At 34.6% G+C, this 15,480-nt stretch overlaps 1 protein-coding gene across 1 annotated transcript in view; it reads left to right on the top strand.

Annotated features, from left to right (window-relative positions):
* Positions 1-15,480, top strand: part of C2CD6 (C2 calcium dependent domain containing 6) — a gene marked incomplete at its 5' end in the record, with an annotated part of 138,778 nt that overhangs the window by 61,744 nt on the left and 61,554 nt on the right. The window contains 4 exon segments of the mRNA XM_082841589.1: positions 7,972-8,077; positions 9,907-9,973; positions 11,788-11,831; positions 12,998-13,291. Of these exon segments, the coding sequence (XP_082697715.1) occupies positions 7,972-8,077; positions 9,907-9,973; positions 11,788-11,831; positions 12,998-13,291 (511 nt within the window).

The raw sequence follows: 15,480 nt of genomic DNA, 5'->3' as shown, positions 1-15,480 counted from the left end.
CTGGTTTACTCTTATTCTTAACATCAAGGCCGGGACTAGTGAGAGGCAACCAGGGTACAATATTTAAGGAGGCACTTATTCTTGGGGTATAGCCCTCTAGAGCCCCAACTGAAAGCCTAGGTGCTTACCATGGCTTCTCATCCTTAACAGGGGCTGAACTCTGGTTTTTGTTCCCTCATTCTTACATATTTCTCTCAAAGCTCTTAACTCTTGTCCACCTCAAATGCCTTGAAGGAAAATGGCTCCAAATTATGGGCTCAGAGTCTCCAGACTTCCTTTCTGTCTGGCATCTTGGATTTGCAAATTCTTGCTGCCTTTATAACTGACTGATGCTTCCAAAGAAAACATTTTAAAATACTTTGTCAGCTTTTTCAGTTGTGCAGTGAGATGGTCTGAAATAATCGAGTCCATCATTGCCAGAAACGGAACTCCTAAAATTTTAAAAATGGTGTTTATGTATATGCATATTTTACTCAGACTTATAAATTAATTCATAAACATTGAGTTGAGTGATCAAGGAACCCCCTTTTCTCCTAGTCCTATGTTTTATTCTTTCAATAACATTTATTTATTTATTTATTTTTATTGGAGTATAGTTCATTTATGTTGTGTTAGTTTCAGGTGTACAGCGAAGTGAGTCAGTTATATATATACATATATCCACTCTTTTTTAGGTTCTTTTCCCGTATAGGTCATTACAGAGTATTGAGTAGAGTTCCTTGTGCTATATACAATAGGTCCTTACTAGTTATCTGTTTTATACATAGTAGTGTATATATGTCAATCACAATCTCCCAATTTATCTCTCTCCCCCCTCCCCTCTGGTAACCAGAAGTTTGTTTTCTACATTTGTGACTCTATTCCTGTTTTGTAAATAAGTTCATTTGTACCATTTTTTAGATTCCACATAATATTTATTTATTTTTATTTCAGTTTTATTGAGACATAATTGACACACAGCACTGTATAAGTTTAAGCAGTACTTAATGATTTGACTTACATACATCATGAAGTGATTATCATGATAAGATTACCAAATATCCATGATCTCATATAGATTCAAAATAAAAGAAAAAGAAAAAAGATTTTTCCTTGTGATGAGATCTCTTAGGATTTACTCTCATAACAGCTTTCATATATAACCTATAGCAGTGCTAATTATGTTAATCATGTTGTACACTGAATGCCTAGTACTTATTTATCTTACAACTGGAAGTATGTACCTTTTGACCACCTTCATCCAATTCCCCTTTCCTCACCCCCTGCCTCAGGTAACCCCAAATCTGATCTCTTTTTTCTATGAGTTTGTTCTTTCATTTTTTGAAGTATTATTGACCTACAACACTATATTGTTCCTGGTGCACAACACAGTGACTTAACATTTCTATAAATTACAAAACGATCACCATGATAAGTCTAATTACCATCTGTCAGCAAAGGTATTACATTATTTTTGACTATATTCTCCATGCTTTACATTTCATCCCCGTGATCCGTTTATGTTGTGACTGGAGGTTTGTACCTCTTAATTTCCCTTACCTATTTCACTCCTCTTCCACTCCCCTCCACTCTGTTTGTTCTGTTTGTCTATGATTCTGTCTCTGATTTGTTTCTTCATCTGTTTTGAATTTTAAATTCCACATATAAGTGAAATCATACAGTACTTGTCTTTCTATGCCTGACTTGTTTCAGTTAGCGCTGTACCTTTTTTGTTGCAAATGGCAAGATTTCATTCTTTTTATGGCTTATGATACACCATTGCATATGTGTGTGTGTGTGTGTGTGTGTGTGTGTGTGTGTGTATATACACACCACATCTTCTTTATCCATTCATCTATCAGTGGGCACTTAGGTTGCTTTTGTATCTTGGCTATTGTGAATAATGCTGCAGTGAACATAGGGATGCATATATCTATTTAAATTAGTGTTTGTGTTTTCTTTGGAAAAATACCCAGAAGTGGAATTGCTGGATTGTATGGTAGTTCCATTTATAATCTCTTGAAGAACCTCCATACTGTTTTCCATAGTGGCTGCCCCAATTTACATTCCCATCAACAGTGCAGGAGGGTTCCCTTTCCTCCACACCCTCACCAACACTTGTTATTTGTTGTCTTTTGATAATACCTATTCTGACATTCTGTGAGGTGATATCTGATTGTGGTTTTGATTTGCATTTCCCTGATGATTACTGATGTTGAGCCTCTTTTTGTGTCTGTTGACCATCAGTATGTTTTCTTTGGAAATGTGTATGTTCAGGTCCTTTGCCAATTTTTTTCTCAGATTGTTTGCTTTTTTGATGTTGAATTGTATGAGTTCTTTGTATATTTTGGATAATAACCCCTTATCATATTGTTTGGAAATACTTTCTCCCATTCAGTAAGTTGGCTTTACATTTTGTTGATGGTTTCCTTTGCTGTGCAAAAGTTGGAAGTTTAATTAGGTCTTATTTGTTTATTTTTGCTTTTGTTTCCCTTGTTGGAGGAGACATATCCAAGAAAATATCACTAAGACCAATGTCAAAGAGTGTACTGCCTGTGTTTACTTCCAGAGTTTTATGGTTTCAGGTCTGACATTTATGTCTTTAATCCATTTGTTTATTTTTTGTATGTGGTATGAGAAAGTAGTCCCATTTGATTGTTTTGTATGTAGCTGTCCAGTATTCCCAGCATGATTTACTAAAGAGACTGTCTGTCCCCCATTGTATGTTCTTGCTTCCTTTGTCATAAATTAATTGATCATGTAAGTATGGGTTCTCTTCTGAGCTCTTAAGTCTGTTCTATTGATTTATGTGTCTGTTTTTGTGCCAGTACCATACTATTTTAATTACTGTAACTTTGTATTGTAGTTTGAAATCAGGGAGTGTCGTATCTCCAGCTTTGTTCTTCTTTCTCAAGATTGTTTGGGTAATAAGGGACTTTTGTGTTTCCATACAAATTTTAGAATTATTTGTTCTAGTTCTGTGAAAAATGTCATTGTTATTTTGATAGGGATTGCATTGAATCTGTAGATCGCCTTGGGTAGTATGGTCATTTTAAAAAATACTAATTCTTCCAACCCATGAGCAAAGTATATTTTTCTATTTGTTCATATCATCTTCAATTTCTTTCATCAGTATCTTATAGTTTTCCAAATACAGGTCATTGACCTCCTTAGTTAAATTTATTCCTAGGTATTTTATTCTTTTTGATGTGATTGGAAATGGGATTGTTTCCTTAATTTCTCTTTCTGAAACACAGCTGATTCCTTTTTTCTTTGATGTTTGACAATGAATTCTTTAATTGAAGTATAGTTGATTTACAATATTATGTTAGTTTCAGGTCTTCAGCATAGTGATTCAGTATTTTTATAAATTATACTTCATTAGAAGTTATTACAGGGACTTCCCTGGTGGTCCAGTGGTTAAGACTCCATGCTTCCATTGCAGGGGATGCAGGTTCAATCCCTGGTTGGGGAACTAAGATCCTGCATGCTGTGTGGCATGGCCAAAAAAATTTTTTTTAATTAAATTTTAAAAAGTTATTACAAAATAATGGCTATAATTCCCAGTAATGTACAATGTATCCTTATTGCTTATCCATTTTATACATAGTAGTTTGTATCCTTTAATTACATACCCCTATTTTGCCCCTCTCTTCTTCCCTCTCCCCACTGGTAGCCACTAGTTTGTTTTCTGTGTCTGTGAGTCTGTTTCTGTTTTGCTAGATACATTCATTTTATTTTTTAGATTCTACAAATAAGTGATATCATACAGTATTTGTCTTTCTCTTTCTGATTTATTTCTCTAAGCATAATATTCTCTAGGTCCACCTATGTTGCTGCAAATGGCAGAATTTCATTCTTTTTTATGGCTGAGTAATATTCCATTGTGTGTATGAATAAATCTTTTTTTGTCCATTCTTCTGTTGATGGACACTTGAGTTGCTTCTATATCTTGGCTGTTGTAAATAGTGCTGCTGTGAACATTGAAGTGCATGTATCTATTCAAATTAGGCTTTTCATTTTTTCTGATTTATACTCAGGAGTGGAATTGCTGGATCATATGGTAGTTCTATTTTTAGTTTTTTTGGGACCCCCCATATTGTTTTCCATAGTGGCTTCACCAATTTATATTCCCACCAACAGTGTGAAAGGGTTCCCTTTTCTCCACATCCTCACCAACGTCTGTTATTTGTAAACTATTTGATGATAGCCATTCTAACAGGTGTGAAGAGATATCTCGTTGTTTTGATTTGTATTTCTCTGATAGTGATATTAAGCATTTTTTGTGTGTGTGTTAGCCATCTGTATATCTTCTTTGGAAAAATGTCTACTCAGGTCTTCTGCCCATTTTTTGACTGGGTTGTTTGTTTTTTGATATTGAGTTATATGAGCTGTTTATATATTTTGGGTATTAACCCCTTCTGGCTAGTCATATCATTTGTTCAGTTATTGTATTCTTCAGCTCTGTGATTTCTCTTTGGTACTTTCTTATATTTTCTATCTCTTTGTTGAAATTCTCACTTTGTTCATACATTTTTCTTCTGACCTTGATGGGCATCTTTATGACCATTATTCTGAATTCATTATCAGGTAAGTCACTTATCTCTGCTTCATTAATGTCTGTTTCTAGAGTTTTATCTTGTTCTTTTGTTTGGAACTTATGTTTCTGGAGTTTTATTTTATTCCTTTGCTTAAGACTTATTCCTCTCTTACTTCATTTTCCTTGACTCTCTGTGTTGGTTTCTGAACATTAGATAAAACAACCACCTCTCTAAGTTTTGATGTTGTGGCCTCATTGTAGGAAAGGAACCTTACCATCAGCCCAGCCCAAGTTCTTGGTTGTCCCTCAAACCTTTGTGATGGTCCAAGTCACCTTGTTTGTTCTTAGTCACCCTCCCAATAGTTGAGGGCGTGTCAAGACTTGTCAGTGTCCCAAAGGGGAGATCTCAGTCAGCACCTAGATTCAGGCTGATTGGAAGCTGAACCCCCAGGCAGATGCTGGGAACGTATGTAGTTAGAGCCCTTTCAGGGACAAACTGGAAGACTTTTTTTTCCTCTTCCCTCTGTGCTGGGCCTGTTTGTATAGTCACAGGGTTGGTGGTGCACCTGCACCCATTAAAACTGCTTCTTTGTGTACTATAGTCCTGTAGACTGGTAACTGCAAACCCTGTTGACTGTGACATCAGGCAATCTGGGGGCCTGTGCCTTGGGTGGCAGCCACAGAATCCGGGGTGCCAGTTGTATCTACAAACATTTCCTTGGAGATACTGGTGATCTGGTTCAGGCTAGAGGGAGAAGAGAGATGCAGTGTCTGCTGGCTTCCCTGGTTTCCAGGGAGGATTGCAGTCAGCCCCTAGAAGCATGCTAAATTAGAAGCCTGACCCTCAAACATTAACTTTTACAGAATGTGAGTGGGCTTCTCTTGGGGAAAGACTGGGAGATGGACAGTTTTTGCCTACTCTGTGCTGAGCCCTTGGCAAATAACCATGGCAAGTCCTAGAGAACCCATTAAGAACTATTTCTATTTTGTTTTAACCTTGAGGGTCTCATGGTCACAAGCTAGGTGTGACCTAGCTAGGTGTTTTGGGGCCCTGTCCCTCAAGTGGCAGTCTTGAAAGTTGGAGCACTCATTGTGGGGTCCGAACCTTTCTCTCCTCAAAGAGATGCTGGGAATTGGAAGTTCCTTCTCAATTGTATGACATGGTGCCAGGGTTAGGTTTATGATGAGAGTGTGTCTCAGCCTTTCCTACCCATTTGCTGTGGGTATTTTCTCATTCGTCCAGTGTTTAGGAGTTGCTCAGCTATTTCTGGATTTCTTTCAGCAGGAATTGGTCCTTGTACAACTATAGATTTGGTGTATCTCTGAGAGGAGATGAATGAGTTCAGGAGCCTCTTCACCATCTTGGACTGGAATCCACAAATTTCTTCAGTTCTTGGCTTAGTAGAACACACCTGGATCCTTATAATGCTTCTCCATTCAGAGTGGCTCCCTGAGCTCCACCTGCAGAACCTCGACTTCTTTGGCTTCCAGTGACAGCAATGGCTGTTGCTCTGCCTTCTCTTGAGTGGCAGCACCACCCAACCCCCTTCTTCCTAGCAGAATGGGTCCCCCTCTCCTCCTTCTGCTCACTGACTCCCATGTATCTTTGTTGTGTGTTTCTGCAATCTAAGAATGTTATTTTGATCCTTATTATCTTCTTATAACTACTTTGGAATTTGGCCCTGATAATTCTCTGTTGCTCAATTTTATATGAAATTAATTTTCCTGAATTTTTTGTAGAAGCTTGGTTCCGAAAGCTTTTCTAGCTTCACAGAGCTCCCACTTCTGAAGTTTTTATTTGGTGTTTAAATATACAGTGACCTTCTTTCAAGGTTTTCTGAGGCCCTGTCCCTAAGTAGAGACCTGGCTGGTCAGTTTTGAGCATTCTCAGTGGTTAGACTACTCCAGTCCTTTAATTCTTATCATGAATGGTTTGTACTCACCCACTATTAGAATGAGTAAAACCCTCCCAGTTTCAACTGCTATTCTCAGGCTGGCTGGCTGTGCTTTCTTGTGACCACCTGTTGGCTCTTTGGGGTTCTCTTATTCTCACATTCATCAGATGCCCCTTTTATACCTGTTGCTTTCTCCCATATATTCACTGATACCATGAAGGTTTTATGTATATGGGGTTAATAGGGAAACCTTGTCACATGGTTTTGTAAATGTTGCCTATAAGTTTTTGTGTTTGCTACCTAGATACTCTGAATGTTTTTATGTAGATATTTGGGAGGATTCAAAAACTATGCTACTTCTGCTTTCATCATCTTCTTGGAATTTTCCTTCTTAGCTAAACTTTCATATTCATAATAACTTATTTGTGGTTTCATTTGGGGGAATTTATTTACACAATCATATCATCTACAAGTAATAACAATTTTCTTTCTTTGTTCCCAATCCTTAATCTTTAGTTTTGTTTTCTTGTCATTCTATGCTGGCTGGAAGCTCCAGTCAATGTCTGTTATAAATGGTGAGGGTGGACATCTTTGTTTTGTTCCGGATCTTTCATGGCAATGCTTCTAGCATTTAATAGTCAAGCACATTATTTATATAGGTTTTTTGGTTGATGTCCTATACCAGATTAAGTAAATTATTCCATTCTGTTCCTAGTTTTCTAAGAGTTTTCTATTTTAATCATGAATGGATGTTGGATTTTGCCAAATTATTTTTCTCTTTTAATCAGTTAAATTGTATTTAAATTAAACATTCTGTTATTAATGTCAAAATATCCTTATATTCCTGGGATAAAGCCAACTGGTTCATGGTATATTATCTTTTCCTTATACCACTACATTTTTTGTACTAAAATTATATTTTATTTGTAACATTTGCATCTATGTTTGTGAATGAGATTAGACTAATTTTCCTTCTTTGTAATGTCCTTGTTATGCTTTATTGTCAAGGCCATAGTGTCCTAATGAAATGAATTGAGAAACATTTCCTCTTTTCCATTTAATTCTTGTCGATTATATTTTTAGATTATGAAAGCCTTTTGAAATTTGGATTAAAAACTAAATTCCTATCTTTTCATTTGTTTTATTGCAGAGGATATCATATATGTGTTGAATAATTTATAAAATATGTATATAATTTAAATGAGAGCAATATATATAGAATAATTTCTTAAATATGTATGTATAACTTAAATAAAGATAATGAGACCATTGCCTAGATATTTACAATTCGAGTTAAGAAATACAACATTACCAATATTATAATGTGTTTTGTGTGCCCTTATGAGATTACATCCCTCTCCCCAACTCTCCCCAGGTAACTACTATCCTGATTTTTGTTGTAATCATCCCTTTTCCTATGTGTCCGTAAACAATATATTGTTGGTTTTCTTCTTTAAGGACTTTTTATAAATGTATTATACTGTATGTGTTGTTCTTTGCTTCATACCATATATATTCTTCTGTCACTTTTTAAATCTGTAACTGATTTTTCTTTAGGCTAGAAAAAATGAAAAAAGAATATAGACGTCTGAGTACATGGATAGAAAAAGCTAGCTATTTAGAAGGAGTTCTTACCCCAAGATTGGAACGTAAAGAAACTAAGGTAATTGACATAATACATTCTTCCATACATAGATTTTTAGTTTAAAATTACGATAAGTAAAAATAATGATCAGATATTGTTTATTTGTTCTCTCTCTATAAAATGCTACTCATAGTTCATGCACGTTCCTATTTTGATAATGTGACATTCAATACATATTGATTAATAATTTATAAGGTTTAGTTTTTAACAGCTTTGTTGAGATATAATTCACATACTATACAGTTCATCCATTTAAAGTGTACAATTCAGTGACCCTAAGTATATTGACAGAGTTGTGCTTCCATCGCTACAATCAGAGAACATTATCATCACCCCAAAAAGAAACCCCATACCTCTTAGCCTATACCCTCCAAACCCCTCATGCCCTGCTAGCCCTAGATGACAACTAATGTACTTTATATCTCTAAAGATTTTCTTGTTCTAGATATTTCATATAAATGGAATCATACAATATATGGTCCTTTGTGACTTGATTCTTTCACTTAGTATAGTGTTTTTAAGGTTCATCACTATTGTAGCATGTATCGATACTTCATTTCATTTCATTGCCAAATAATATTTCATTGTTTGGATATACTACATTTTTTTATCTACTCATCAGTTGATGGACATTTGGTTGTTTCCACTTTTTAGCTATTATGTATAATGCTGCTATGAACATTCATGTGCAGTTTTTGTGTGCATGTATGTTTTTAATTCTCTTGGGTATATACTTAGGAGTGGAATTGCTGGATCATATCATAATTCTGTTAACTTTTTCAGAAACTACCAAACTGTTTGCCACAGCAGCTGCACAATTTTACATTTAACCAGCAATGCATGAGGGTGCCATATCTCCTACAACACTTGTTATTTTCCTTTTTAAAAAAAATTTAATTATGGCCATCCTAGTGGGTTTGAAGTGGTATTTCATTGTGGTTTTGATTTGCATTTCTTTAATGACCAATGATGTGAACATCTTTTTGTGTGAATACTGGCCGTTTGTATATCTTCTCTGAATAAATTTTTATTCATATCTTTTGCTGATTTTTTAATTAGGCTATTTGTATTTTTATTGTTGAGTTGTAAGAGTTCTTTATATATCTTGGATACTAGACCCTTATCAGATATAAAAGTAAGATTTACTATTTAGAAGTACTATCTAATCTATACATTTTGACCTGGCAGTAAAAGATTCATAGGGATTTCAGTGAATAGATAAAACATTGACTAAAATCACAGCTTTGAAATGGTAGTCATAACATATTGATATATTCATGTTTTTCAATGCCTCTGAGATAATTGGGCAGGATTGTGCTGCGATAAGATAAATTGATTAGCATTTGCTAATACAGAATTAGTATTTTAGGAAAATTTTGCAGGGCTTTTCATTAAAGGAACTCTGAACTTTGGGTTCTCATTGAAAAATCAGTATTTTATAAGAGCCAGTGGTCACTCCACCTTATAATTCTTCTTGGAATTTTATAAAGATCCACATCACTTTGCAACTGATAGACCATAATGTATTCCAATAAAAAAGTGGTCTGTTTCCCGGGGGTATCCTCTTATACCGCTTGAAATTAAACATTGTGTCATTTGTCTTGTAATCTTTTTCTGTCATGCATTCATCATTCGGAAACTCTATCAATTCTTGGGTCTTGTCTTCCTGGACCATTAACTCCTAGCCAGGGTGTGCCTCTCTTTAAAACAGTACTGTTTGCTTTTCTCACAAACCCATATTCTTCTTGTCTTCTGTAAATTTTTTAAAAGTATTTTTAAAAGTTATGAAAACAGGAAAAAATAATTTAGCTCTTTAAACATTTCTCCAATATGTTTTTTTCTTCTAGGAAAGTAATACCAATGAGATACTTGAAAGCCAATTGGAAGAGAGACCTACAGATACCGTAACATCAGGTTAAGAAACTAATTTACCTTTTTGTATTTATTATTAAGATAATTAAAACAGGGTGGTTATATCACAAAAAGAAAACTAGCAATCTGCTTTAAGTGTACTTCATTTTTTGTTAGGGAATAAAAATACATTTCATTATAGTTTTGGTATATAGTATTTATTTTGTAACACTCCAAAGAAAATACTTAGACCCAATTAAGAGTTATTTTTATTTTTAATAGTCCTTTCCTCTTTAAGAGCAAGGAAAATGTTAAATCTTACCTATAATCTGTGACAAGGTATTTTTGTTAAACATTGTTAACTGTAGAGCTATTGGTCTTTTTTATGTGGAGGATGTGTGTATGCACGTGCGTGTGCGTGTGTGTGTGTAAGAGAAAGGGAGGAGGAGAGAGAGCAGGACAGGAAATTAAATTAACATTAAATGTGAGAACTTTGCACAAATTATCAGTAAGATATTTAATTAATAGAAGATACTGTTCATGCAGTCTTTAAGAAAAATCTCTCTTAAGAGATTCATTTAGAAAGTAGGTTAAAATAGATGCATAATACTCTATCTTTAAAATCTTGGATTCTGCTGGTGTGGATTAATGATTTATTGTTATAAGACTGGCCACAGGTTACTTCTCTAATTCTACTTCCCCAGCTATCTCAGGCTTTGATATATTCATTTCTTAACCTCTGAGGATCAACCAGCCTAGCAGAGCTATTTCATCTTTAATCTACTCTTTCACTGAAAGAGTTTTAGGTTGTAGGAGAATCACAACTTCCCTCTTCAATATTGCTGTTGAATATTGGAGGTTAACCTCTCTCACACACTGGTGGTTACTATTTTTTTTTTTTTTTTTTTTTTTTTTACTTTTTTTCACTTATCCACGGAGTTTATTTCAAGTCCCATTGGATCCTCTAGTGACTTCTTTCCTTTTGGCATTCCAGTGGCTCCCTGTAGTTACAGCTAACATTTACTGATCACTGAGTTCCAGGCACATTACTTGGATTATGTAACTCAGTACTCAGAGCAATCAATCGAGGGTGCTATAATTATTTATCCACATATTTACAGATGAGAAAACTGAGGATCAAGTCAATGAGAGGTGACACAGCCATTAATTTGAACCTAGTCTATTTGACCCAAGAACTCAAGCATTTAACCACATTGCTGCTCCCATTGTATATGCTTGTAACATACTATAAGATAAGCTATCACTAATCTATTTTACATGTGAGAAAACCAAGGCTCAGAAAAATGAGCTGACAGCAGTCATGCAGCTAATAGTGACCTTAATAATTTTTTTTACTAGACTTATGCATCCCTTTGTATCTCAATTATTTATTCCCTTTCCCTTTTAGAATTTTCTTTTTTGTTTGCTAAATACGTATTCTTTATATTTCTAGGAAAACTTTACAAGTGCTTCAGTTAGCCTCTCTTGAATGGTCCTATTTTTTCTGGTTACATACAACTTTACTCTTTTTTTCCAATCCCAACCTTATCACTGACCATCTGGGATTTATTTTTATTTCCTCTTGACTTTTAGTAAAATATAGTACATGCCTGTTTTTATGTCTTATATTGAGGGATCTGAAATCTTATCATTTTATACATGTTTTCACTTCATCTCCACACTTGTTCATTTATTCCTCCATCTTCCCAGGGATTCATCAGCCTGTTTTTACTAAATATGTAGTGTTTATGTTTGAATAACTGCTTTGATTTAAATTGCTCTTATTCTTGGTGAGAAAAACTGTACTATTTTATTAATGCATATAAATAATGTTTATTTTTATATATAATAAAATACTTCTATGAATTTCTTAACAGATATCCTTCTTATAAAGGAAGAAGCTGAAACTCTTCCAAGTGAGGTAAGGGAACTTGAAAGAGAACTTCGAATAGTTACTATTTTATAAAGGGATGAAATATTTGTAAATGGAGAAATATTTATAGATGGAAAGAAGAAAGCACTCAAGAAGTTATTCAAGTTTTCATGGTTATTTCTGTTACAACAGTATCTGTACAGTGTTACACGATTTATTTAATTTAAATTACGCTATTAAAAGGGAAGTTTCAGTATCAAATAGTAACATTTTAAAGTACCTATGAATATAGGGGACAAAAGGTGTTTATGAACAGAAGGGGGGAAACAAGTAAAAGAAAGCATAAAGTTCTGCACTTAGAAATGGATGCCACAGACCTAACTACATTCTTTACTTTTTCTCTATAATACAACTGTGTATTCTCTGTAATGTATAATCTCCAAAGTAATAGTCTGTATTTTATAAATAGAAATAGAGTTCACATAATATTATTTGCTTTTTAGCTTTTACAGAAGGTATTAATTCCGTAAGGCAGTGGACCCCTATGTAAACCAATAAAATATAAAAGATTATTCCATACTGCTTGACAAATAGGATTTAATGATTTCTATTCTTGGGCCAGTGGCTCCCAAAATACCAGTTGAAGAGTCAGTATGTTCTGTTTTGCACAATCCAAAGAGAGAGAAAAAACGACCGTATAGAGAATTTCTCATACAGCTAAATTTACTTGGCTTAACAGACGTAACAGTCCTTTCTTTTATGATACTATTCTTTGTACTATTTTGCTATTTAAATTTCCTTTATTTTACCATATTATTGTGATTTTTATGATATTGTTCTTTGTGCTATTTTGCTATTAAAGTTTCCTTTGTGATGGTATATTGGTGATAGTATAGTAACAGTAAAATGTCAGACCTCTTGGTTTTCTTCTCTGAGATGCTGATGATTTATAAAATATGAATATATGAGAACCACTAGTTTATAATGCAGTATGATCATTTTTATGGATAATATCCTATAGTCCATGGTATCAGGCAAGTAGAGAATTTCTCAACTCTTCTAATAAGGAATGTAATAATTTACAAATATTGATGGTAACTTGTTATAATAAAGGATAAAAGTACAAATGATTTTAAGTCCGATTTTGTTAGTTTTAAATATTTTCTAGTTGATAATGATTAATAGGTAGCTTGTCTTATTGATACATTTTCTAGTTACTGGATAATGATGATAAGAAAGGCCTGACTCTGCCAACTTTGAACCAGTCGGGTGAAGATGATTCAAATGTTGTTGCTCCTAAAAGTGACATGTCAACAAAGGAAACAGATACTCCATTGCCCACTATTCCTAGGCTGACGTTAACAGAAGAGGACAAAATACCACCTTTAGAGGAACACCAGCAAGAGGCTATGCCGGAGAGAAAAATGAAAAATCTGTTCTTCCCACCAGAAGAAAAAATGAAAGATAGATATCCAAGCCTTTTAAAAACTGACTCATCTCCATCAGAGGTAAAGTTGAAAAATATCCATATAAATCCAGGTAGAATAAAGAGGAGGAACTTAAATTTATCTCCAACAGAAATTAGGTGGCAAAGCAACAGTGTGAGCTTAGCTTGAAGGAAGAGCACAAGCTTAGTTTCCCCAGATTCAAAAGCAAAAGGTAGTTTTCAAAGTCATGATCCAAAGGGAGACCTTGAACTAAAGGTATCTGCCCTCGTATTAGAAGTATAAGACTAAGAAAAACTAAAGAATTCATTAATAAAAAATAAATTGAAAATACAAATGTCTCCAAGTAGAAGTGTGTCTAAGTATATTAACTATTCCTACCCTACTAATACTCATCAAATAAGGAGGAAAAAAACCTTTAAAGGAAAAGCAAAGTGATCTGAGAAACCAGTAATACAAACCAGTCTCATGGTTTGATGTAAAATTCAGCTGAAAATATAACAATGGTAGCAAAATCTAAATTCAAAGGAAAGCCTGGGAGGTTGTTTCAGTGGAAAGTTTTAATGAAACTGTTATAGGAAATAGCATATGTGCCCCTGTTACAAACAGTTTTATAGTTTAAAATGAGAATGGGGCTTCCCTGGTGGCGCAGTGGTTGAGAGTCCGCCTGCCGATGCAGGGGACACAGGTTCGTGTCCCGGTCCAGGAAGATCCCACGTGCCACGGAGCAGCTGGGCCTGTGAGCCACGGCCGCTGAGCCTGCGCGTCCGGAGCCTCTGCTCCGCAACGGGAGAGGCCACAACCGTGAGGCCCACGTACCGAAAAAAAAAAAAAAAAAAAGAGAATGATCTGAAAATTTAAAGGTACACCAGGGAAAAGCATTTCTCAAAATGACAGTTATTCTACTTAGATCTTTACATCTTGTTTGAGTCACTATCATAAAGCAGTGTAAAAATGTGTATTGGTCAGTGGGAAAACAATCTGAGTTCTAAGTATGGCTCTGCCTCTAAATACATCAGCAAGCTTGAGCACCTGAATCCCTAGGCCTATTTTCTCATCTACTGAATGGTAGTTTATACTAGGTCATTTCTAAATTCCTTTCCAAATTCCAAAAGATATAATTTTATTAAATATCTCAAGTTGGGAAATTATTCCTAATTACCTAGATCAATACGCTAAGCAATGTAACTTAAAAAGAAAAAATTCTTGTTTTTACTGAATGTGAAAGCAATACACAGTCATTTTAGGAAATTTAGAAAATAGAAGTATAAAAAAGAAAATAAAAGTAGTTATAATTCTTCTGCCACATTTAATAATTTTATTTCCTTTCAGTCTTTGTTATTAACATATGTATATCTCTTTTTTTTTTAAAGAAGATGTTGGGGGTAGGAGCTTATTAATTAATTTATTTATTTTTGCTGTGTTGGGTCTTCGTTTCTGTGCGAGGGCTTTCTCTAGTTGTGGCAAGCGGGGGCCACTCTTCATAGCGGTGCGCGGGCCTCTCACTATCGCGGCCTCTCTTGTTGCGGAGCACAGGCTCCAGACGCACAGGCTCAGTAGTTATGGCTCACGGGCCTAGTTGCTCTGTGGCATGTGGGATCCTCCCAGACCAGGGCTTGAACCTGTGTCCCCTGCATTAGCAGACAAATTCTCAACCACTGCGCCACCAGGGAAGCCCACATATGTATATCTCTTATTTATTTTTAAAAACTTGGATCAAACTATATATGTATAATTTTATATTATGCTTTTTAAAACTTGATATTATATCATAAGCATGTTACCTCAATTTTCTTTAAAATTTGCAAGGTGCAGGATAGCCTCAAATATTGATATTCAGTAATTTAAAATAGTTTCTATATTTTTGGACATTAAGCTTGAAATTAATATTCTTTTACCTATTTATTTGTGTCTGTGATTATCTCCTCATATATTTATAGAAATAGCATGTTGACAAATTGCTCTCCTGAAAGATTGTGCCACTTTATATTCTGACCAGTGATATTTGAGTATTAATGATATTTTAAATAATGATTAAAACATTTTCATGCTTATTAGCCATTTTGATTTTCCCTATGAGTAGATGAGTAGACTGTCCATTTTTTCTGTTGAGTTTTTGGTGGTGTTGTTTAGGTTTTATAATGAGCTCTTTTTATTATAAAGATAATAACCTTGTATATTCATGGCATATACTTTTTCATAGTTTTTGTGGTTTGCCTTTTAATTTCTTTATTGAATCTGACTTCCAAAAT

This window comes from Leucopleurus acutus (assembly GCF_964270905.1).
Source record: "Leucopleurus acutus genome assembly, chromosome: 6".
Lineage (NCBI taxonomy): Eukaryota > Metazoa > Chordata > Mammalia > Artiodactyla > Delphinidae > Leucopleurus > Leucopleurus acutus.
The sequence above is the reverse complement of the archived record's forward strand: the minus strand, read 5'-3'. Positions and strand labels throughout refer to the sequence as shown.